This window comes from Nomascus leucogenys, chromosome 6, assembly GCF_006542625.1.
Source record: "Nomascus leucogenys isolate Asia chromosome 6, Asia_NLE_v1, whole genome shotgun sequence".
NCBI classification, from domain to species: domain Eukaryota; kingdom Metazoa; phylum Chordata; class Mammalia; order Primates; family Hylobatidae; genus Nomascus; species Nomascus leucogenys.
This window is the reverse complement of record NC_044386.1, coordinates 4,708,479-4,734,307: the sequence shown is the minus strand read 5'-3', so window position 1 is coordinate 4,734,307 and position 25,829 is coordinate 4,708,479. Positions and strand designations below refer to the sequence as shown.

Below are 25,829 nucleotides of genomic sequence, written 5' to 3'. Positions count from 1 at the left end.
GAGGTGCAAAGATGCATGGGTTGAAAGACTAGCATCTGAATACAGTGCTCTACCTACAGTTAGGTTCTTACCATGTCATGCCCACAAATAGTGCCTTCTGCTGCTGGCATAAATTTAGTCTCACATTTTCTTCCAATACGATGGCACCACAGGGCTTTACAGATGTCCTAAAGAAATTTTGTAAAAGGTCATTAGGATTACATCATGTTGTCCATTCATCTATAATAAAAATATCACTGAGAGATTTAAGGTGAAAACAACAGATATAATTTACAAGCAAATGCCTACTTAGCAATATGATAGCATATAATAGAGTAAGGAGTAAGGAGACTCATGTTCTAGACTTGATTCAAATTAATTCCATCTCTTATACTTTATTTGTTTTATTTATATATTATCTATTTAACAAACTTATATTTTCTAAATGAGAATGTAAAATATGCTTAACAGACATTGCAGAAAACTAAAAAAAGTTAAAATAAAAAAACTAAACTTAATATTTCATAATGTATTCTTCTCAACCCCACCTTCCTGAATCTCTCCAAGTCTGAATTCTTATTTTTAAATTAAGGATGTTTAAGATGCTTGTTCGCTTGTTCATCCATCTATCCATCTGTCCATCCATCCATCCATCCATCCATTTAACCATGCATCCACCATCCCCAAATCTATGATTAAAGCTTAAAATATGTGAGGCATCTTGCCAGGCAAGAGGTTCCATTGTGAATATGACCCTCTTTGTCTCTTGGTCTTCATAGGGTAAAGAAGGAATTTGCTGTAAATCACCATTTGGCGCATACAGAAAGAGATGCCCCAATGAAAAAGATTTATAAACTATAAAAGACTCTCCAAGTGCAAGGAATTGTTTTTACTGAGTCCAAAGGAATGTCTCAATGAAGGGCAAACAGTAGGACTTGTGAAATGATGGAACCTTCTGGAATGCTGGTGGTAGACACAACTGGACATGTTGAAAACATTTCTTAAATTGTCTGCACAAATGTTCAGAACATTTAAACAAGTGCTGCACTATTCCCCAAGAAATTAAATGGATGCATCTATTGGGTGATTCATGTTATGAAGAAAATGCAAGGCAGTGAAGCACATCAACGTAGTGCAGCTGGGAAGATGGCATTTTGCTGCATGGTGATCTCACTCCGTATTTCAACCATGTTAGAAGAAGGTTTTCTGCATTGTGTGAATCATCTCATGAAGGGTTTTAACACTAGTTCTTAAATCTCCTGCATATATTTCATTACATACTTAGAAGTTAAGGTACTCATTAAAGACACAGCTTCATATTTTCCCTGGCTATATCTCCTTCACTAATAAACCAGATTTTGGAGCTTGAAATGTCAACAAGTAAATGTTGAGTGTTTTAATTCAGATATCAATTGCTTTCATATTGCACTATCGTTTAAAATCTCATATGGTTACAATCATTGTGTAATGAAATGTCATGATCTTTCGAGTCCCCTGGGATCCTCGCCATTGTGATAAGTGTGTTGTGTTGATGGCCAGGGCTTTTGCCTGGCTGAGGTCTTGGTCAGCAGGGAACAAGCAGTGATGCTCCTATGGCTGCTCCCATGAGGACTGCTGCGAGCACCCGGGTTTGTTCTCCTTCAGACAGGCTTTAATTATGTTCATTAGTATATGGTGTCAGGGGCCTCTGTTCTTGGCCAGAAAGGTGTTTAGAGATAAAAAATGTATGTGGAACCCAAGGAATCCATGAATTCAAGGGCCTTGAATGTAATTCTCCAAACAGACAACTGGACAGCACTATTCGCTTGCAGGAATGACAACTTGATAGAATGCCAGGATAAAAATAAACTCCCTTAAAACCACAGCCTGTGCACACTGGCTCGATGTCTGGGTGGCAATATGATAGGTGAGAACAGGAGACTAAGGAGAGAGATTAGGCAGTTCCTGGGTGGCTCACAGAGGCCTCCTGGACCGATGGGGCATAGAGACCTCCTGCTTCAGGAAGCTGAGCATGCATAACTAAGGAATGAATGAATGAGTGTGAAAGCAGATTCCTTCATACTGAATGAATGAATGAAGGTGAAAGCAGAAGCTGCTTGTGTGGTTGGGTGATCTGGGAGATGGCCACAATGGTCCAGTAGAGTTTGGGATTCCCGGGTAGATAAGCAGATCCAGGGTGAATTTTGCAAGCAGATCTGGGCAGGCAGGACCCCAGAGTCCTCACTGCGCACATGAGGATAACAACATCCAATCATCAACTTGTTCTGGGGGCTAAATGCAGTGGTTATAGGTGATGTGTTCAGCTCAGGGCCTGGCACCTAAAGTAAAGGCACTAAGGCACTGCACATTTCCTTTCTCACTTCAAGGGCTTGAGGAAACAACGGCACAGGTCTCCGTCTGCGATCAGGGCTCTGCCGTGTGGCTGCTGTGATCTTAGGGATCTAGGGTCCTAATTCACAGGGCCGTTTCTAAGACTACTCAAGATAGTACGAGGTAAATTGTGTTTTAAAATGTTAAATTATTTTCCTATGTTCCTTATCATTATCTGGTACAGTGCTTGCTACTCGTCTATCAATAAATGCTTTCTGGGCACATTGAACATGTACTCATTTGCTCCTGTGAAAACCAGTGACAGAGGACCAGGAAAGCTTTACGTACAGTAACATTAGCGAGAATCAGGAAATTGTGATCATAAAAAGCCACAGATGACTTAAGATGACCATGATTCCGACTACCATTCAGAGTAACTCCAGAATATTCTTATGTTTTAGTTTTGGGGAGCATTTTGCAGAATAAATACTGATGAAGATATTGTTAAAGGCATGGGCTTTCAACATTTTAAAGTCTAAAGCCTTCAAATATAGGATGCTGGTGACAGCTCACCGCCAAATCATGTGGCTCTCTAATTCAGTCTGTGATTCGGCTCATGCCATCTGTGTTTTCAGCCTCATTTTGGGACCTGCTCAATCCCCAACTCCAGTCCTCAAGGCTGGAATAAATCACAAAGTTAGAAGAAACTTGACGATCATATAACCCATGGTATTGTCTTTCAACATTTAAAACATAATTTGGGACCTTGGTATCCTATAGATGTACTTGTCTGCCATTTAATACACATGGCACTCTGTCCCAGACAAACAAATAAAAACTATAGTGTCTTTAAGAGTTGCGATGACACAATAAAAATATTGTACATTCTCATTCACACGTGGAAGTGAAAAAATGGATTTCGTAGTGGTGAAATGATGGTTACCAGAGGCTGAGAAGTGTAGTGGAGGGGGATGGGAGGAAAAAAGAGGAGTTGGTTAATGGGTTCAAAAATACAGTTAGATAAAAGGAATAACACCTAATGTTTAGTAGGGCCATAGGGTGACGATAGTTAACAACAATTTATTGTATATTTCCAAATAACTAGAAGAGTGTGATGTTCTTTACACAAAGAAATGATGAACATTTAAGGTGAAGGATATCCCAGTTTCTCTGCTTTCAACATTACACATTGTATGCCTGTATTGATATGGGAGGGGGCAGGGAGGTGCTGAGTAGAGAAGGGAGGGGTCCCTGGAGAGGGCTCCACCCTCAGGCCTGTGCCCACAGACCTAAGTGAGAACAGACACTCCTGTTTTCATGCCCAAATGTTGCATTTTCCAAGACTACTCTGGCCCGCCATGCCCTCGATCCTGTACCCATAGAAACCCAAGACCTTAATGGGCACACACAGTGGCTGAACGTGGTCAAGAGAAGCAGAGGAACAGACCAGCAGACACCAGCAGACTGGCAGACCAGTGACGGCGGAAAGATGAATGACGTGGCAGAGGAAGAGAGGAGGGATGTCTGGATGCTAAGGAGAATTCAGGGGGGGCAGCCAGAGAAGGGTCTGGCCACTGGACAGCCTGACTCCAGAGGAAGACCACCTTCCCACTCCATCCTGCTCTTCTGATTCCCCATCCATCTTGCTGAGAGCCACCTCCACCACTCAATAAAACCTCACACTCATCTTTGAGGCCACAGGGGTGACCCAGTTTTTCCAGTACACTGGGAAAGAGCTTGGGATACAGAAAGCTGTCACATTGGCCCTCTGCCCTTGGAATAAGGCGGAGGGTCTATTGAGCTGGTTAACACAAGCCATCCACAGATGGCGAAGCTGAAGGAGTGCACCGTAACACATGCCCACTTGGGCTTTGGGAGTTGCAGACACCCACTCCTAGAGGCTGTCGTGGGGCCGGAGCCCAAGAGTGCTCCCCACAGTCTCTGTACCTGCCTGTCTGCATGCTCCCCCTAGGGGTTTGAGCAGAGAGGTGACAGAAGGAGCGAGCCACGCCCCTGTCGCATGTCCTGCAAAGGGAAAACGGAACTCTTCTGTATCAGTTTTGATGTATTACAAGCACCCCATAAATATGTGCAACTATTCCATAAACATTAAATAGAAAAAGTTAAAAAAAGAAAAGTAAACTACAAATGAACAGCCAAAAACCAATTGTTCCGTCCAACTTTATCACTTTGACTTAACTGCTAGCTTCATGGTACATAACATACCGTGATTTTATTAAAGCATTATTGTTGTAGGTCATTATATCCTTAATGAAACTTCAGAGTCTTCTTGGAACAAAGATCCTATTAAATCACGGTTCTAGAGTCCAGGCAGTTGGAATGTCAGACTTGCTGAGTTTTGGGGTTACTCCCAATTTAACAACAGTCCCTAGGATGCTGAGGTGATCAAATTTCAAAGCAATTCTGGTGGCTTATGTTTCAGATTGCAGGGTCAGGCCACCAAAGCAACGCTGACAAAGCATGATAGGTACGCGATGAAGACAAAATGTTTTTAATAACAAATACCTAACTTGGGCAGAAAAGAGTCAAAACCTATGCAGAGCATTTACTCTTGCTTTATCTTTGCAGCTGAGGTATACTATCTTTAATGAAGCCTCTCTCTTTTTATTCTAGTCCATAATTTAAGAGTTATGTTCACAAAAAACAATTTCAGTAATACCAACTTGGTCAAGGTTTAACATCACAACATAACACCCCGGGTAAAACCAACATTTTCAGATGGCTGGGCTGAAACTGTATTGTAGTGCTTCAATATTGTGAATGGCACACCACCAGATTCACTTCCTCAAATTGTTTGTACTACACTCTTCAACTTGAGTTGGATTACAGACTCAAACCTAAGACCTGAAACTCTAAAAATTCTAGAAGATAACATTGGACAAACCCTTCTAGACATTGGCTTAGAAAAGAATTTCATGACCAAGAACCCAAAAGCAAATGCAATAAAAACAAAGATAAATAGCTGGGACCTAATTAAACTAAAGAGCTTTCGCGTGGCAAAAGGAACAGTCAGCAGAGTAAACAGACAATCCACAGAGTGAGAGAAAATCTTAACAATCTATACGTCTGACAAAAGACTAATATCCAGAATCTATAATGAACTCAAACAAATCTGTAAGAAAAAAACAAACAATCCCGTTAAAAAATGGGCTAAGGACATGAATAGACAATTCTCAAAAGAAGATATACAAATGGCCAATAAACATATGAAAAACTGCTCAGCATCACTAATGATCAGGGAAATGCAAATCAAAACCACAATGCAATACCACCTCACTCCTGCAAGAATGGCCATAACCAAAAAATCAAAAAACAGTAGATGTTTGTGTGTGGATGTGGTAAACAGGGAACACTTCTACACTGCTGTTGGGAACATAAACCAGCACAGCCACTATGGGAAAAAGTGTGGAGATTCCTTAAAGAACTAAAAGTAGAACTACCATTTGATCCAGCAATCCCACTACTGGGTATCTACTCAGAGGAAAATAAGCCATTATTCAAAAAAGATACTTGCACATACATGTTTATAGCAGCACAATTTACAATTGCAAAATTGTGAAACCAACCCAAATGCCCATCAATCAACAAGTGGACAAAGAAACTGTGATATATATATATACATATATGTATATGATATATATATACACACATATATGTATATACACATATACATATATGTATATGTATATATATGTGATGGAATACTACTCAGCCATAAAAAGGAATCAATTAACAGCATTTGCAGTGAGCCAGATGAGACTGGAGACTGTTATTCCAAATGAAGTAGCTCAGGAATGGAAAAACAAATATTGTATGTTCTCACTGATATATGGGAGCAAAGCCATGAGAACACAAAGGCCTAAGAATGATACAATGAACTTTGGGGACTGAAGAGAGGGAGGGGGCCGAGGGATAAAAGGCTACAAATACGGTGCAGTGTATACTGCTTGGGTGATGGGTATACCAAAATCTCAAAAATCACCACTAAAGAACTTACTCATGTAACCAAATACCACCTGTACCCCAATAACTTATGGAAAAAAAGAATGCAGTTACAATCGATGTTACAGTCAGATATAAAGTGCATTATCATTATTTATTCTTCAAGCAGTGAGACGCTTTTATCACTAATCCTGATTATCACTCTACATCAGTGGACAGAAAAAGCCATTGTCATATATGTGTCATGTATTATACATAAGTATGTAAACATACATATACACCAAATATACATTCACATATACAAAAAAAGGATGCATACACATTTACATCGTCTATTCACTTTTCAAATGAAATAATGTTAGGTATTTAAAAGAGATTCATCCTTTCCTAAAATATCATCCATCCATCATCTAGATTAGCATATTTCTGAGTGAGTCTACTGTGCCCAGGGCTGGTCTGGGCACTGGGCCATTTGCTTCTTATTGTTATTTCTTGTTTTATATCCTCCCATTAAGAAATTTCCTGATCTCTACATTTCATATGAACAAAATAGGCCCTTTTAAATAAAATTTGAGCAGGTGTTCATTAAAAAAATAAGTTTTATAGTTTAAATTGTTCTGAGATATTTCAATTCACATAGAAAATTAAAAAAAAATCTCTAATTGCCACACCATATGTAATTTTGAGATTTGGTGTCTGAGAGATACTGGCTACACAAATAGCTTTTAATTTTTAAAAGAAAATACAAAGTTAGGTGTGGTGGCTCACAGCTGTAATCCCAGCACTTTGGGAGGCCAAGGCAGGCGGATTGCTTGAGGTCAGGAATTCTAGACTAGCCTGGCCAACATGGTGAAACACTGTCTCAACAAAAAATACAAAAAATTAGCCAGGCATGATGGCATGCACCTGTAATCCTAGCTACTCAGCATGAGAACTGCTTGAGCCTGGGAGGCAGAGGTTGCAGTAAGCCGAGAGCCGGGATGGTGTTACTACACTCCAACCTGGGTGACAGAGCAAGACTCCATCAATAAATAAATAAATAAATAAAATAAAAAAGAAAATACATAAAGTGTGTGTTAAAGAGCAATTTTATATATCATAAGGAATGATTTGACATTATGTGATTTTAATAGATGTAGTTTGTTTAATTTTAAAAGATATTTTACTTCTCCCACTGTCCACTATGAAGTAACTGGTATCAAATTCGCTTTTCTGCAAAACAAAACAAAACTGCCACAAAACTATGAAATTATATACACCACATATATGGACCAATTGTTTCAGGTCTTGACAATAGTCAACACAGTACTGTGATGCTCGAGGGAAGGAAAACATGCAAGGAGGATGAACGCCGCATTTGCCCACCTCTCTGCCTGGGAGCACTTTGCAGATCCTGCTGTGGGGAGGTGGATACCAGGCAGATGATAGCAGTCTCACTGACTGGAGGATGCAGAGATCAGAGTTGAGGCCTGTTCAGTAGCTAGTTGAGAGTCGGCTCATATAGAAAAAAGTTGCATTGGGCTGGGGGCCCCAGGTGTCTGTCTTAGGTTTTGCTGCAGGTCCTAATGGTAAGGGGTGAGCAGCTGCCACATAGGAGGAGATTCCAGGTGGCCTAGCAGAGGACTGCAGGCTGAAAGCTGATGAGGGCTTCAAGACAGAGGATGCATAGGGCTGGGAGAAACTAGAGTTTTGGCTCGCACAGAGTAGCCAAATAACAGAGGTTATTTACCTGGCTTAGGTAAATGAAACGTGTCTTGATTAAGATGCCGGTAACATGGGAGAATACATTTGTTAAAATTCAAATTGTACATGTAAAATGAATGCGTTTCTCTGCATGTAAGTATGTCCTCAATAATAAAAATGCACCTTGCATCTAACTTTTCATTGCCTATGTTTTCCAAATGACACCAGGGCACCATGAATGACACAGTCTGCGGTCACAAAGCTAACTACCATGGAAACCAGAAGCACGATCTAGAAGATCCTGTCTTTGAAAAAAACCCATTAGTTTTATGTCCATTTTCCTTAACAAACAGAAGAGTAACACTCAAAAAAAAATTTCTTAGGGAATTCACATCTTCTGCCCACAAGAAAAGGCAGTATTGAGAATGTCTGCTGCTGCTGACGGATTTACAGCTCTTGTTCCAGTCTGGGACTCCCCAGCTGAGGAGATAAGGATCCGGTTCTGGCACATAGCTGGAATTGATCTTTGGGGGAGCTCTGCTTCACTTTGGAATAAAGAAGATGATCACGTTAGATTTAAGTTGGGAGTATTCCCAATGCATTTTGAAATGTTTGGAAGGACTATATTTTTCTCTAATTTCTTCTTGATTTTATTATAAACTAGAATAAAAGAAACCTTAAAAATAGTTACTTTTATTTAATTTATGGACAGCTTTTCCTGTGTTTGATAGAGCAGGCTCCTGAATCTCGATTTTCCGTTTCTAGCAAGAGCATATGTCTCTGTGTTACATGAGGAATTTCCGTTAGTAAACCACTCTGGTAAAGTTCCTGGGGTTGACGGAGTAGGTATCACCTTCTATGAGAGACAACTCTATAAATACCTTGTTTGAGGGAAATTTATTAATCAGTAGCCCTAGGTAGACTGCTGCTTTATAGTAAAGTATGCTTGTATTGGGAGAGAGGAGGGGGACTTTGTTTTTTTAAAACCATTTAAAAAAATGCAGAGTATTAATTTGCCAACTTACACTGACTAAAAGTTATTGCTGAGCTCCCACATGATAAATCAGAAAGAAAGATCCAACCTAACAGGCCAAGTCGGTTCTCAAATGAAAACTGATACCCACAACAGTATCTCCTGTCATCTTCTTTGCCAGTGAAACATGTGTTTCCTGTTATACAGGACCAGCCTTAACATACAGGATTTGACATTTGGTAGGTACCCAATAAACGCAGAATATATCAACATCAGTTACACTAAATAAAACAGTCTTATGAATTATGTTGCATTGAGCATGTGCCAATAATCACTTGCCTTTTTAAAGTCCAGCATGCAGAGCTTGGCTTTCTCTCCGAACTGCCACTTGCACTGTGTGTTTGCATCATATAATTCTCCTGGCAATTTCTCAGGATACTTGTATTCCTTCACAGGCTTTGGCTGATCAGCAAGGCAGATAGCTTGAGCGGTGCTGAAACAAAGAGGAGATGAGCTACTAGTAACTGCCCACAGAGTAACCAAAGGACGTACAACTAATTATGCCTTTCTCCCCCATGCAATTTTACAACATACATTGTGTATACAAAGAGGAGAACTTTTTTTCTCCTGAGGTACAATATAATATTTATCTTAATTATATTTAAATACAGAGACTCCATTTTCTGAAATTATTTATTATACATTGTACCTGTTCCAGGGAGAGGATTTGTACTTATTAAATTTCTTAAACTTATCATGAGGAAAAGTGCAACTGAATAATTACAACCAGTGTTCAACGTGAGACGCTCTTATGATGGACATCTTTTATGCACACTTCTTGCCAGAATCAACCAAAAGATGGACATTACAAAAATGAAACATAGTCTATTTCAAAGACTGGAATTTTCTTTGTTTCTTTGCTTTTGATTCTTTTTCCCCCTAGGCTAGGGGACACCTGTATATTATCTTCCAGATTGTAGAGGTTCTTCCTGGAACACTGGATTTCCACCAGCAATGCTCTATGCTCAGGATGATTTCTGATGACCCCCAAGTCAAGCAGAAAATTAACCTTGCTAAAATCATTGGTAGATGGCTAAAGAACAAGCAATAATTTCTTTCTCCATAAAAAGATTATCCTCTTCTCTGCCAGGATGTTCTTCGGTATAATTTATGCATTTGGGAAAGCATATTTAAATATTTTTGTGTTTTCAAATAGCAACTAAATCCCTCCTATAAATTTCAATAGGTCCTTCCCTGAGAAAACCAAAAAAACAAAAACCTATAATCAAAATACAATGAGCAATGGCAGATCATCGTCCAAACTTGGCTCTGAGTGGTTGTCCACCGTGACTGGAAGATTTCTGGCTCATTTCTAGGACCCCCAGTCCCACGTTCCACTGCTTCAGAGCTCAGGACTCTGTGCATAAAAAGCCACACATAGCCCAGATGGGTTCCCTGTGAATTATACCAGAGATTAGGGAAGAACTTATACCAATTCTCTACAGTCTCTTCCAATAAATTGGAGCAGAGGGAATACTTCCTAAATTTTAAGATGAGGTCAGCATTATTCTAATACCAAAACCAGACAAACATAGTACAAGAAAAGAAAGCTTTTCTTATCTCTCATAAACATCGATACAAAAATTCTCAACAAAGTGTTAGCAAATTGAATCCAACAATGCATGAGAAGAACTATACACTATGACCAAGTGGGATTAATCCTAGGTCTGAAAGGTCTGTTCAGTATTCCAAAGTCAATTAATGTAATCTATTACATCAAAAGGCTAAAGAAGAAAAACCACATGATCATATCAACAGATGAAGAAAAAACCATTTGATAAAATTTAACACTCATTCATGATAAAAAAAAAAAAATCCCAGCAAACTAGGAATAGGGGAGAACTTCCATCTACAAAAAATATACAGTTAACATTATAATTAATGGTGAGAAACTTAAAGCTTCTCCACTAAAATCAGGAACAAGTAAGAATGACTCCTCCTACCACTCCTTTTCAACATTGTAATGAAGTGCTACCTAGTGCAATAAGGCAAGAAAATTACATAAAAGGCATACAGACTAGAAAAGAATAAATAAAACTATCTTTGTTCATAGATGACATGATTGTCTATGTAGAAATTTGAAAGAATCCACCAAGAAACTCCTGGAACTAATAAGTTATGGCAAAGTTGCAGGATAAAAGCTTAATAGGCAAAAGTCAATTGCTTTTCTATATGCCAGTGACAACCAAACAGAATTTATTGAAAATTAAAAACATGTCATTTATATTAACAACCAAAAATGAAATAGATATAAACCTAGCAAAATATGTACAAAGCCTGCATGAGGAAAATCTACAAAACTGATGAAAGAAATCAAAGAAAAACTAAATAGAAAGATATTTCATGTCCATAGATCAGAAGACTCAATCTTGTTGGGAGATTAGTTCTTCCCATTTTAATCTACAGCTTCAATGCAATGTCAATCAAAACTAAAGGAAGTTATTTTGAGGATATAAACAAACTGATTCTAAAGTTTATATGGAGAGGCAAAACACTTAAAATAACCAGAGCAATATTGAAGAAGAGAACAAAGACTGACTATACCTAACTTCAAGACTTACTGTAAAGTTACAAAGAATGGACAAATAGATCAGAGGAACAGTATAGAAAGGCCAATAATCCACCCACATAAATATAGTCAACTGATCTTTGACAAAGGAGCAAGGGCAACGGAATGGAGAAAAGATAGCTTTTTAAACTGATCATACTGAAACAATTGGTCATCTACACGTAAAACAATTAATGTGCCAGGCTCAGTGGCTCACACCTGTAATCCCAGCACTTAGGGAGGCTGAGGAAGGTGGATCAGTTGAGGTCGGGAGTTCGAGAAGAGCCTGGCCAACATGATGAATTCCTGTCTCTACTAAAAATACAAAAATATTAGCCAGGCATGGTGGTGTGCATCTGTAATCCCAGTTACTCAGGAGGCTGAGGCAGGAGAATTGCTCAAACCCGGAAGGCAGAGGTCACAGTGAGCCGAGATCATACCACTGCACTCCAGCCTGGGCAACAGAGTGAGACTCCATTTCAAAAAATAAAATAAATAAATAAATTAAAAAAATGAATCTAAATGCAGATCTTATACCCCATACAAAAACTAACTCACAATGGATCATAGAGCTAAATATAAAATGCACAACTACAGAACTCCTGGAAAATAACACAGGAGAAAATCTAGGTGACCTTGGATATGACAATGGCTTTTTTTGATACAACATCAAAGGCACAATCAATGAAAGAAATAATTGACAAGCTGTACTTCATTAAAATAAAAAATGTCTGCTCTGTGAAATAAACTTCAAAAAAATGAGAAGACAAGACACAGAGTAGGAGAATATATTTGTAAAAGACATAGTCAATAAAGGACTGTTACATAAAACATATAAATAACACTTACAATCCAAGAATAAGAAACAATAAGAATAACAACAAGAATAACAAAAAGTGGACAAAAATCTGAACAGACACCTAATCAAAGAATAGATATAGGTGGCAAATAAGCATATAAAAAGATCTCAACATCATATGTCATTGGGGAATTGCGAACTCAAACATCAATGAGACATCACTACACACCTCTTAGAATAGTGAAAATCCAAAACACTGACAATGTCAAACACTGATGAGAATGTGGAGAAACAGGAACTCTCATTTACCTACAGTGAGAATGCAAAATGATCCAACCACCAAAAGTGTGGGTGTAGAAAGGAAAATCATTGCAACCATATTATAAACAATCGACCACAATAACCACATGGAAAAAATGAATGCTGACTTTTTTGCATGCCATATACAAAAATTAAGTGGTCTACATGTGATAAGCAAACAATAAAACTTGTAGGAGATCATGTGGAAGAACACCTTTGCAACTTTGGGACAAGTAGAGTTGTTTTTTTTTTTTTTTCCCAGTAGTGTACAAAAGCACCAACCCTAAAGACATATCAATAATTTGGACTCTACTAAAAAAAAAAATATTTCTGTTTAGCAAAAGTCACAATTAAAAGTGTAAATAAATAGTCACAGAGTCAGAGAAGATTTTATAATACATATATTCCAGAATGGGACAAAATATTTATACTCAGAATGTATACAATACTCCCATCAAGAGAGGAGAAAAAAAAACAGGGTCTATTTTTTTTACATGCACAAAAGATTTTAGCACTTTACTAAAAGGGTTATTCAAGTGGCCATTAAACTTATAAAATGTATTCAATCTTATTAATTAATACATTGATATGAAACTACACAGCCACCAGATACCTAAAATGAAAAATGTCAACAGGACCAAGTGTTGGGAAGGATTTGAAACTATTTTGAAAGTTTCACAAATGCTTCTGAGAGTGTAACTTCACACAGCCACTTAGGAAAGCTGATTAGTACTGTCTATTGCACCTGTGCATATACATGTATGACTCTGAAAATTCCATTCCTATGTACACTCAAGACATATATGCAAAGCAAGAGAATATTCACAGCACTGTTCCTTGTAATCGCCAAAAATTGGAAACTCAAATGTCTATCACCAACAGAATGAATGAATAAGTTTTAGTATATTTATATATTTAGTATATAAGTTATATGCAACATAACTAAGTAGACTAATGCTATATTTAGATGCAGCAACAAGGATGAATCTCATAACTGCACAATGGTGCATAACTCCTGATTCCAATATACAGTGTTCCATGTCAGGATGGTGGTTACCTTTGGGGAAGAGAGGAAGCCCTTGGAGTGGGGAGAAGCAGCTTCTAAAGTCCTTACCACACTCTGTCTTGATCTGGGTAGAAGTTAGTTACACTACTGTGTTCATCGTGTAAAAATTCATTGAGCTGTATGCACTCTTATGATTTTGTACTTTTCTGTATATATTTCATACCACAACAAAAATTATGTTAATGAACACATTAAGGAAGGTTAAAAGTATCATTACAATATTTCAAAATCCCTTTCCCACTCTAAGTGGTGAACCAAAAAACGTTAAAGAGCTTGAGAGATCTTTTAGTTATATCCCATCATTTTTCAGTTAAGAAGACTGAGGCCCTCAGAAAAGGTTATATTACCCACCGAAGTCAAGACCTTCCCAGACATGGGTGAACAAGACATGACCTGATTCCCTTGGTCCTTCTCTCCTCCGCAGGAAAGTGCCTACCCTCCAGTCTTAGAGTCACGCTAGCACCGCGGAGACAACAACTGGCCATGACTTGAGATGAGCTTTGTATCACAGAGCAGGGTGTGAATCGAAACGTATTATTTCCATTATGTGCAAAAACATGCTTAATGGGCTCTCAGGTGAGATCTCATTTTCCCATCAACAGAAGTAGTATGGGGTATGGTGGCGTTTACACTCCAAGTTCCCTGCGATGATGGTCACCCTTCTTATGCTTTGATGTGTTCAGATTCATGAGGTCAGAGAGCTGGCATTTTCACTGATCTGCAGGGCATGACTTAAATTTTTAAAAAGTAACTGAAGATGAGTCCCTGTTGTCATAAATTTAAAATAATGAGCTAAAATTTCCCTAACTGACAGGCCTCCTGGATGCAGACATGAGTAATGTGATGAGGTCTGTGTCGGTTAATGGAAAATGACACATGACTTTATTGATGAGGTTGATGAATTCACTCCAAAAAAGTATCAAGCCTTCATAACTCTACCAAGAAGAGAGAAAAGTTGTGCTGAAAACTTCAGGCCAATTGAGTTCCCTTACATTTTTTCCACTATCAAATGCTAGACTACTACTAAAGAGAACAGATGCATCTGAAAAGGTAGCCGTTTATCCTTCCTCATTGTCGGGATCATATCCACAGAGCCACTTAATTGGTGGAGAATATAACAGTATTTTGATTACTTGGAAATCAGAAAGTCAGCAAACAATCAAACAAGACAGTCTCAGATTCATTAAGTCAGTGAAAAATCAGGATTTAACACACTGTAGAAGTGTCCAATTTGCAACTAGTTTTCGAGTAAAATGAATCTTAATAGTGAATTTAACAACAAGAGACTTTCTTGGAAAATTTCACCATCAAGAAAACAAATTTGTATGCACGTAAAACCTTACCTATTTATTTATATTCATGTGGTCAAAAGAAATTAGTATAGTCCCTGAAAATAAATGTTTATCATTGAAATGCTATAGAAGTGTTTTGCTGGATTCACACAAAAACACATCAGCACACTTCAACTTATAGTTCAGGTGTTCCAGTATCATAGAATGAAAATGGCTTTTAATTCCAGTATCTTAGTAATCATTCTTAGGACTGTATTATGTCTTCAAGATACATTCTATTTTCAACGTCCTCAAAATAATTATTCCCTGAGCATGTAATTATCTTCTTTCCATGAGTCTGCCTATATTTCTTGGCAGTTTCAAAACTTTTTTTGGACTTTCATGACGCTGGTTCTCACTACACACCCAAATTATAATCCCCTGATTTTTTAAGTTGTCAGAGGATATTTCAAAATAGAAAAAGTGTTATTGTATCTTCCTCATAACCATTAACATGAAAAAGAGGTTTAAAAAATTCTGAATCTAGAAAACTACAGAAAGGATCTGGAATATAGAAAACTCCGAATTTTCCTCATTAATGCAAATAACAGCATGGTGAGCCTAAAGTGAATAATCTTGCTTGTTACCCAAAGTAGAATTTCTACATACACAGAGAGAGAAAAATGTGAACAGCTGCAAGAAACAGCTAAAAACAATGCTAACAATCCCCAGCTTGACTCTGAGAATACCATGCAGGGAAAAACAAATGCTAAATGTACTCCTATGCATCATGTCAGTTGTAGTATAGCTTGAACACTGTCTTTTTTGGTAATATAAATTTTTTTAAAAAAATGATCAAGTGTATATTCCCAGAATACGGGTTTATATTACCAAGATACACATATTGTCCAAACTATTGTCACTTATCCTGGGTGGCATAAACTATGAAACACAGTTGTTCCTTGATGTGTTAACATACCTTAGTCCTTAGAGTAGGAACACCAAAAAGGACGAAGCTAGAGGAACACAGCCCCTGGAGGCTGATGATCAAGATTCTGGCTGGGAAGGTGGGAAGCCAGGATCCCTAGAGAATGAAGGAAGAGGCAGCCATCGGGGCAATCCAGCCCCAGGCGAACCCTGGGGCAACAGACCACCAGGAAGTACACGGGAGTAAAACCAACAGAAGTACTGGTGTGATCCTCCTACTCAAATAGTGTCCTAGAAATAAGAAGACTTAATTTGTGCAACAGAAAAAAAGAGCTCTATTAATTAAATAAATGAATAAAAAAGGAAGAAAGAAAACAACAAAAAAAGTAGGACACAAAGAAGTAAGGTCAGTGAAAGGAAACAGAGAGGCCGGTTGAGCACTGAAGAATCTACAGGATCTAATAGGGTAGGGGAACTTTGTTCTTAGTTCTCAGTTTGGAATAACTAGTTCCTAGTTTTGACTGCAAAGACATGTACGTTACAAAGACTTGGAAGTCAGATAATCCGGTTTCCTAGCCTGGGGACTTCTTGGGTGCTGCCAAGCTATTTTTTTCTTCCACCAAACCTGCTGGAATCTCCCTGGAGATCATTACACTGGTGCATGCAAACGTCTAAACTCATCTTACTATATACATTAAATATCTGTAGTTTTTGTGTATTAATTTTAGCTCATTAAAGCTGTTACTTAAAAAAAAAAACCTTTGCTTTTGTTGGAAGTATTAGTATTTGCCCTACTTTTTAATAATAGAAATATAATTCCTTTCTTGTCAAATTTCAAATTTTCTTATCACAACTAGCTAGTTCCTTAGAATCTATACATTTGTGTCCTTCCCTCTGTTCTTCATTTTTAAATTTTTATTTGCTTTTTTAAATTTTTTAAAATTTTTAAAAAAATTTTTATTTACTTTTCTGCAATAGGATTTGGGGTTCATCATGTGGCACCGATGGCTCTCTGTCACCTGAGCACATGGGTAGAGGACATTTCTCAATGACCCTTGCACTTTTGGGCAGTCATATGAGTTCCTCCAGGAACACCACCCTTGTCCCGCACACCCTCCTATGCTCTCTCTGTCCTCAGTCCCCGGATGGCTGCAGTGGGGAACTAGGTCCTGGAAGAGGAAAGGTCACAGGATGGAAGAAACCCGGGTCTCTGAATGACTGTGTGGAGCACAGACATTCCAATTCACACTGGACTGTAATGTCAGAAAGAAAGTTTTGGCTTAAGATTTAAACCAAACTTCAAACTCAAAGCCAAAGAGATTTAGGGAATAGCGTACAAACTAGCAGTTCTAAGAATGTTTCATAAAGTTCCTCATTTCTCTGCAATTTTAAAATCTACTATTTTTCAAGAATCAAACCTTATCTCCCCAATGTTTTATCTCCTAAATAAATTAGTGCTTAGAGAAAATTTCTAAAAATATTATTGAAGATTACAGAATATTAGAGCTAGGTTAAAGTTTATATACTCAAGTTTCTTCACCTAATGAGGAATGCATTTAGTAAAAAGAAAGAAAGAAAGGGAGAGATAAAGGAATAAAAAGAAAGAAAGAAAAAAAAGGAAGGAAAGAAAAGAAAAAAAAATAAAGACAAAGAAGAAAAACCAAAAAAAGTTATGTTTTATTATTGTGTGTACAGATGTGTACATGCACGATCTTTCTATTCACTTCCTGAAAATGCCTAATTATGGAAATGAGAATTGTAAAACTTAAATGTTAGTGACAAATATTTTGGTAAGTGTCTCATGGCTCCCTTTTAGTCTCAAGTCATTGATTCCCTTTGAATCAATGTTGGATTAAGCCAGCAGGCCTCCATGCTCTAAGGAGATTTTTAGCAAACTCTTCGGTCAACTGAATGTCTCAAGACACCTTCGAAGGGAACCACATCAGGAAGCACCGCCTGGGGCTGCTTGCACAGGATCTGGCTGACCAGGCAGTGAGCATCAAAGGCACCGAAAGATCACAAGACCAGCTCAAAGAGTTCCTACCTTAGAAATTTGTGTAGATACTGGCGGCTGCAGGGTGACCAGGAGAAAACTCCATTGCGTCCTGCCAACGTAGGGGACATGATGTTGCCCTCGGACTTTTTGCACATGTTCCCTTCTCCGTCATGAATCATGCCAAAGCTATGAGAGAGAGAGAGATGGTTCTTTCAGAACAAAAACAGTTTAAACTATCTGATACCCTCTAACAATTACAAGTCAAGACTGTGAGACTCCCTCACCCCTGTATGCTAGGCAGGCAAAAAAAAAAGCCACAACAGCCAATTGGTTGAGAATATTCACGTGTTCCAAGACAGTTTCTGAAGAATGGACCATCCACCAAATTGCCTGAAAGTGTACAGCAATATCAAAGCATAGTAAATGTCCAGATGCCTGCGTTTTGAATGGGGTGGAGGGACTTGGGATCTTCTTGATTAGGCTAACACTGCTCTATGTTGCTGTTTTTTCTCCACACTCTTTTCTGCTCAGCAGGATCGCGTAGAGTTTCAATGGGTGTTCGTTAGAAATGTAGATGCCAGACTTCTACCCAGGAATTGTTGACTCAGAAAAGAGAGATCCAGGCGTTTGAGCTGTCCAAAAAAGCTCCCCAGGTGAGTTTGATGCTTACTGCAATTTGGGAACTACAGCTACTGCAACTCACGGTGGGCTGACATTCTGTCTCTACCCTCACCTAGGGATGTTCCATCTCAAACTATCAGGCCTGCACTGCTGGAGGCTGTGATGGGTGGGCAGTGCTTGACCTGAATCCCTCTGTCTGTTTGGAGAGAGTAGCTCCACAGAAACCCAACAGGTGACTATGGCTGCATGTATTTGTGGGTGTTGTTTGAAGCAGCACAGGTTACTTTTATGTGAAAACCACACTACTTTGGAGAGCTACACCTGGCTCAGAGTACAGGTACATCTCAAGCTACAGCAGCTATAGGAACGCTTAATAGGGGCCATCAGAGGTGTTCAGATCCCACAATGCCAATCAACACTCCCTTAATAACACCTGAGAAAATGGAGCCGTGCAACTGTGAGAATCACATTTTCCAGGGCTGCTACCTCCCTCATCAGCAAGTCTCTTCTTCTTCTTAACCTGCGAAAGCTGTAGGAGGGCCTTGAGTGCTCTCAAGGCTTATTTCAATGATCCCATTTTCAATTAACCCAGAAGAACACAACATACTTCCTTGGGAGCTCTTATGGCTCTGAAGACCTCTCACTAAGGTAAATACATTCTTGCAGAGCTAAACCACTACTGCCATTAATGTCTGGCACCCAGCCATTGTATGGATTCCCTGAGCACAGGGTCCCATGTAGTGAGATGCAGAGAAAAGGGGAAGACAAGAGAGAGGGAAAGCAAAGAAGGACATGGTGGTTTCTATTTATGGGGGACATTATGCTGCCAAGAATTCCATAAAGAGTGGACAGAAGGCAGCAGGGACAGGAAGACACCAATGTAGGGGAAAGTCAGCTCCAAAAGGTGTCAAGAGAATCTGTATTTGTTGCCTCGGCTGAAGACACATTTGTCTATTTAACTGCTTTGCTTAGAACTATTTAGTAATATATTACTAGTAAATATAGTAATTAACATTTATAAGCACTCACCATTTTACAGCTATTATGGTAGGCTTGTAACCTATATTCTAATTTAAAACTCAACACAGCTCTATAAGGTAGCTTCAATATAAAGACAGCAAGACCAAGGACTGAAGAGAGACTTCATCCAGGGTTACAGAGTCAAGGCTGAAACCTTGACACTTTGATGTCAGAGCCTAGCCAGGATTCATGTAATAGTGTAATCTGAACGTGATTGAAGGCTGTATCCAAGGAAATCTGGCATGCAAATACTGCTGAATTTCTGCAAAATTCTTGATCAGTACCAAGGGTGATGTAGATGTAGTCATTTTAGCCTCCACCCATTCTCTGAAGTTCTATTAAAGGCAATTAATCAAGGCCAGGGTAACCATATGGCAGAGGAAATGTGTCATGGCTGTGAAAAAGATTCAGGCTGAAATCCCAAATGGGAGGCTGCCTTAGGGAGAAAAGCAGGAACATGAAATACCAAACTACCCTCCCCTGGCTGGCCCTTGAGCTGCTAATGAAGAAGACACATTACAGATCAGAAATTGCCCTTGATAAATTTGCTACCGCGTCTGCCTACCTTTCTAAGGAATTCAAAGTCCACAATGTCCCAAGTCTGGGGAAATCTTGGTCTTCAACTTTTACATTTAAAGTATTTTCAATGATTTTTTTTCTAGTATCAAGTCTCAAACTCTGATGCATCAACATCTGAGAGATACAAGGCACAATGTAGATACCCAAGCCCGAAGTGGTATAGTTCTAATTTTGTGGGTTGAGGGTTAGGATCTGGCATTTGGGTGTATTCAAACACATCCCCAGGTGATTCTGATGTCCAACAAAATCTCAGTACCACTATTTCACAATTTGTGTTTCCAATCAGTACAATGCCCACATTTGTAATGCAATGAACGCCAGCAGATCAGCATGAAAAAGTAGCACACAGTGATTACACTTAATATCACCATTAATAAAGTCACAGAAGAATGAATAGAACACATTTTGAAGATAAGGTTGCTATTTGGCAACCAAGAACTATAACTACTATTCAAATTATGCAGACCAGAGAATATATCTTGCTCCTGTGCACCGTAGTACTTTAAAATGGTTATCATCCCATTTGCTAAAATCGTAAGTATATTTTATCTTTTTCCCCCTTACCAGTTTATAAGTTTCTAAAAGACAGAGACTCCTCCTATCCATGCTCACAGCCCCACTGCCAGTGGACTTGACAGTACATAACAGGTTTCTATTCATGTTTGTTAAGTGAAGGAAGGACAACCTTTTCTGCCATAACACTAACTCAAATACCCAGACAGAAATCTAATTTCAGATTAAATTGAATTTGGGAATTATATTTCAACGTCATGCTTTTATTGTCTTCTACAATATTTTTTGAGTGATTCAATTACTATTGGGAAGTATTTGTTTATTATTAATGATATACTGAGAATGCTGAATAACCAGCCAAGTGTTTGTACAGGCTGTATCACTTATTTCAGGCTGTTCAGACAGTAGTGGTTAAGGACATGAGACATTCTTTAAAGGAACCATGGGCCAATGTTATCTGGATGGCAAAGTCTACCTTTGGCATAATGATGGTGACCACAGGTAGGACTGAGCTGTCCAGAGCCCTGACGCAGGCTTCATGCAGGCGTGTGGAGAAGCACAGCTCACCCTCCATGAAAGGCAGAAGGCTCAGATGAAGACAGCAGTTGCAGGGAACTGAGGGAAATGGGCAGGGAAGAAAATGGGAGAGAGCATGGGCTGTGGAGGTGCACGGACCTCAGTCAGGGTCTTGGCTCTGTCATTCACAAGCTGCTTGATATTGGGCAAATTACTTGACTTCCCCCCCAGCCTCAGTTTCCTTATATATAAAATGGGATAGTAAAACCTTCCTCATGAACTGTACAGAATACCTGGGACTGTGCACATCACAAAGGAAAATTCAAAACTTCTATTCCCTTCTAGGATCCAAATGTGGTCTTGGTCAAATCACGTAACACCTAAGTGCCATTCATGGTGGGTATGCGTGTGTGCATGCATGTGTATGGGAAGGTCTGGCCAAGTGTTAATGGATTTTAAATACTTGTTGGACACAGAAACAGACAGGAAATCCTAAGAGGAATGACAACAAATAAAACTGGTAAGAACTGATGCTCTGACCTACCACAGCTACCCAGAGAGCAGCCTGACAATCCCCAGTCCAGATGATGGTAGAGGGGCTGGCTTTCTCCAATATTCTTCAAGTCTTTAAAAATCACCACATGCCTCCCTGTTGCACTGGAAGAGGCCCAGACTCGTGACAGAGCACAGCCACAAATGGGGTGGAGGCACATGTCATCATCAAATACTGAAAAGGGCATCGCCAGTGACTGTGGTTAAGCTGAATGGTATTTTCAAGCTAACTACTAATGACACCAATAGTGACACCAATGCTGCTTTTTTTTTTTTTTTTTTTTGAGACAGAGTCTCTCTCTCTGTTGTCCGGGCTGGAGTGCGGTGGTGCAATCTTGGCTCACTGCAACCTCTACTTCCTGAGTTCAAGTTCTACTTCCTGAGGTTACTCTGCCTCAGCCTCCTGAGTAGCTGGGATTACAGGAACCTGCCACCACACTCGGCTAATCTTTGTATTTTTAGTAGAGATGGGGTTTCGCCATCTTGGCCAGGCTGGTCTGGAACTCCTGACCTCATGATCCACCCACCTTGGCCTCCCAAAGTGCTGGGATTAACAGGAGTGAGCCACCACACCCGGCCCAATGCTGCTTCTTTTAAGAAGACCTCCCTGATTGTCCCTGTGTGGTCTCTTGTAATACCGACAGCTCTCATTAGTTGATATCTTGCATGGCATATCTATTTATTCTTTTCTCTTAAACTTTGGAAGGGCATAGATCACTAGTCTTTTTGTAGATTCCTACACAATGCCATGCTCTCAGAATGCAAATTGTGCCCAATGACTGGGTCCATAAACTCGGGAAAATGCAAGAGACAGACTGATAAATAATGAATATTTTTGAACATAGTTAACACGTTTGTTTTAATAGCACCTTAATGGTCTCAAATGATAATGCAACTTAGCTATTTAAGCCTATTTTATATAAGTAGAATGTACACTCAAATAATGCAACCTAAATTACACTTGCATATGTGAGCTAAGGAGCACACAGTGCTCTACTGTTTTTGCAGATGGGAAACCTAGGTGAGAGCTGTTAAGGGGACACTCCCTGGTCACTATCAGACTGTGGTAGCACTGTGCTGATCTGGAATCTGAGTCCCAGAGCCCTACCCATCAAATGACATGACTTCCCTTAGCAAATAGGAATTTTTCAGGATTCATGCACAGATGACATATTCTCCCAAATGCACAGTTCAGCCCTTGTGCATCTGTGCCAATGCTTCAGCACCTGCCTTAGCAAGCCACATGTCCTGTGTCAAGTGATTTAACATAGCCAGGAAACTCTCCTTGTACCACCAGCTTAATACAAATCCTGATTTAATCCCATGTACTACTGGAGAACACATATCTCAGTTCTGGTTCCAGTCTCTCCTCCTTTCTTTCCAACACAAATCCAAACATCTGATCTTAGTCATTTCTATTTTTAGGTCGTATTCCCCAGCATAAACTACATGATATTTTGAGATTTTTTTAAAAAGTGGAATTTAGGAGGACAGATTGGATGAACACTAACTGAAATCTTTATTTGAGTTAAAGGTTAGAAACCTATGGCTGGCAGGCATGGAGAAGTACTCCTCCATCCCAAATAACGTCCTCTGAATGTAAACAGAACTGAAAAAGTAAAATTTACCTTCGAAGCAGGATGTTTTACATTTTTTTATAGTAAAAGTCATAATAAATTCAGAATTGCTTTTTAATTCTTGAAGTACAGAACTCAAAAATTTGACTCTGCTTGGAGCTCATTGATAAAAGCAGATTGTTAATGCTCCGATGTTTGCTCCGTGCATCAAACTTATCATTCCTTCTTCCAAAAACAAAACTCACTAAATAAATGAACTGAACAACTGTGTTTGTCTTCAGTTTAGTTCAACTAAGATACACGGAGTTTTATCATTGAGTCTTACACATCACAACCTTTCTCATTTGAAGTGGTGGTCACAGCTAACAATTCATTTGAAATGTTTACTCCTCACCTGTTGCTTGCTCACGCCCTGCGTCACTCATTCCCCGCTCCATTCATACACATTTGCTGAATATTCCACATAGTCTCTCCTAAGTCAGTGAAGGCAACAGAAGGAACTGTCCCGAGTGGTCTCCATGGTTTGAGCTGTACGTGAAATTGCTAGGCGAATTTTACAAAAAGTGCTCCACGAAGAGCAGATATTACTATTATTATTACCATTACTACTATTACTATTATTGCCACTCATTTTGGCATTTAGCACATGATAAATACATGTATTTCCCATTTTCTCAACATGGTCAGAAGGTTTTTTGTTGACAAGCTCAAGGTTCTCTGTCTCAGAGAACTTGAAGAAGTCAGGTGTTCAAGAAAGATCTGATACTTTCTGGCAGTTAATCCCATATTAGCAATGGGACTCTCCTTCATCCACATGCAGGGCTTATTATTATTATTATTTTTTATACAGGGTCTCATTCTGTCAACAGTGCAGTGGTGCAATCTCAACTGACTGCCGCCTCGACTTCCTGGGCTCAGGCGATTCTCCCACCTCAGCCTCCCAAGTAGCTGGGACTACAGATGCACACCACCATGCCTGACTAATTTTTTAAATTTATTGTAGAAATGGGGTCTTACTATGTTACCCAGGCTGGTCTTGAAATCCTGGGCTCAAGTGATCCTCCCACCTCAGCCTTTCAGAGTGCTGGGTTTACAGGCATGAGCCACCACGCCCGACTGAGCTTCTTTCTTTATTCACATCTAGATTCTGACCTTCCAGAAAAAACATTTTTTTCTTGTTTGGAGAAAATCTTTTTCCAACTACACCCAATTTGAGTGAGGAAAGGAAACAGTAATAATTGACTTCTAAGAAAAATAAACGCCAACACTGATACTTGTTTGACACTGAAGATCAACTGAGGGCCTTGTGTCGGATGCCTCTAGTTTAACTTAGTTAAGTTCACCACCTGCAACGGCTGGCGCTGCCAATTCCCATATCTCAACTGCTTATCGAACGTTCACTGGCTCAGCCCTCAGTGACTTAAATATTTCTTGCCTTGATTGTTTAATTAAATTCAGGTATGGTTCAGAGGACAGCAGAAGCCTCATGTTGTTACAATAATGAGAGTTTTTGAAGTTTTAACTCTAGCAGACTATTAAAAATACAACTATGATTCAACTGAAAGCTTTATAAAGTGAAGGTATAATTTTCTAAGCAACGAAATAGTCAATCATTACCTGCAGTGATGAACGGATCAGTAATAAGATATGAAGCTTCATTTTTCAGGTCATCAGTTCACACACAGCCAAAGTGTGCAGAACCTTTGTGGAATTCCATTAAACACAAGCACATGTGTATACACATGCACACATACACATACACGTGTATGTGTGCACGTACACACACACGCACACGCGCGCCCACACACACACACACACACTGCTTTGAACAAGTCCGAGGCCTCAGTCCATTCTCCAATAATGGATAAGTCAGCTTTGCAAAACCACAAATAACAAACACTTGCCTTGGTTTTCCTTTTGCCAATAAAATCAGGTTGAAATTTTAAAAATATAAAAACTTATAATTCCTGGTTGTAAATTTTTCTAGGAGAAATTTCAAGTATTGTTTCAGCATAGCAGGAAAAGATTTGCATTCCAGCTGGTGGTTCTGGTATTAATCAGGGTGACTGCAGGAAGTCCCCAGCTGCTTGGACAGCAAATGGGCCCTTGAATTTTTGATTTAATAGATGGTACTTCAAGGTAAAGCAGCTCACAGAATTATTGGCCTCAGAAATTGTATTAATAATAGTTTCCACAAATAATTGCTAGAAATTGTTCATTCTACAATTGTAAGCATTTCATGTAAGGTGAAAACACTAATGACCCACTGCCCATTGCTGAGACCGCCAACCCAGGACTGGCCTCTGTGTTGAGCCCCCAGGCTTGTGGGGCTCCCTGACACTTCATTTCCAAGCCATTCATGGTGCAGTCAGAGGTGGAATAAGGGAGGCAAATCAGTTCCTAGAGGCCTGCCCGATCTCTTGTCAGTACCCACACTTCCAAACTCTTGTTTGGAGTACCAGTGAAAATGAGCATCTCTATAAATTGTAAATATATATATATATATATATATATATATATATATATATATATACAAGAACACCAACGTGAGGGTAACAGCAGGAAGCAAGGAATGG

General features: G+C 39.1%; 1 protein-coding gene across 1 annotated transcript in view; it reads right to left on the bottom strand.

Moving 5' to 3' along the window:
- The window catches only part of ADAMTS16 (ADAM metallopeptidase with thrombospondin type 1 motif 16), a 163,485-nt gene that overhangs the window by 88,032 nt on the left and 49,624 nt on the right, over positions 1–25,829 (bottom strand). Inside the window, exons 9-11 of the mRNA XM_003263214.2 lie at positions 17,924–18,061; positions 9,248–9,401; positions 72–167 (exon numbers count right to left, since the gene is read on the bottom strand). Coding sequence (XP_003263262.2) covers positions 72–167; positions 9,248–9,401; positions 17,924–18,061 — 388 coding nt within the window. The remainder of the gene's footprint in view (positions 1–71; positions 168–9,247; positions 9,402–17,923; positions 18,062–25,829) is intronic.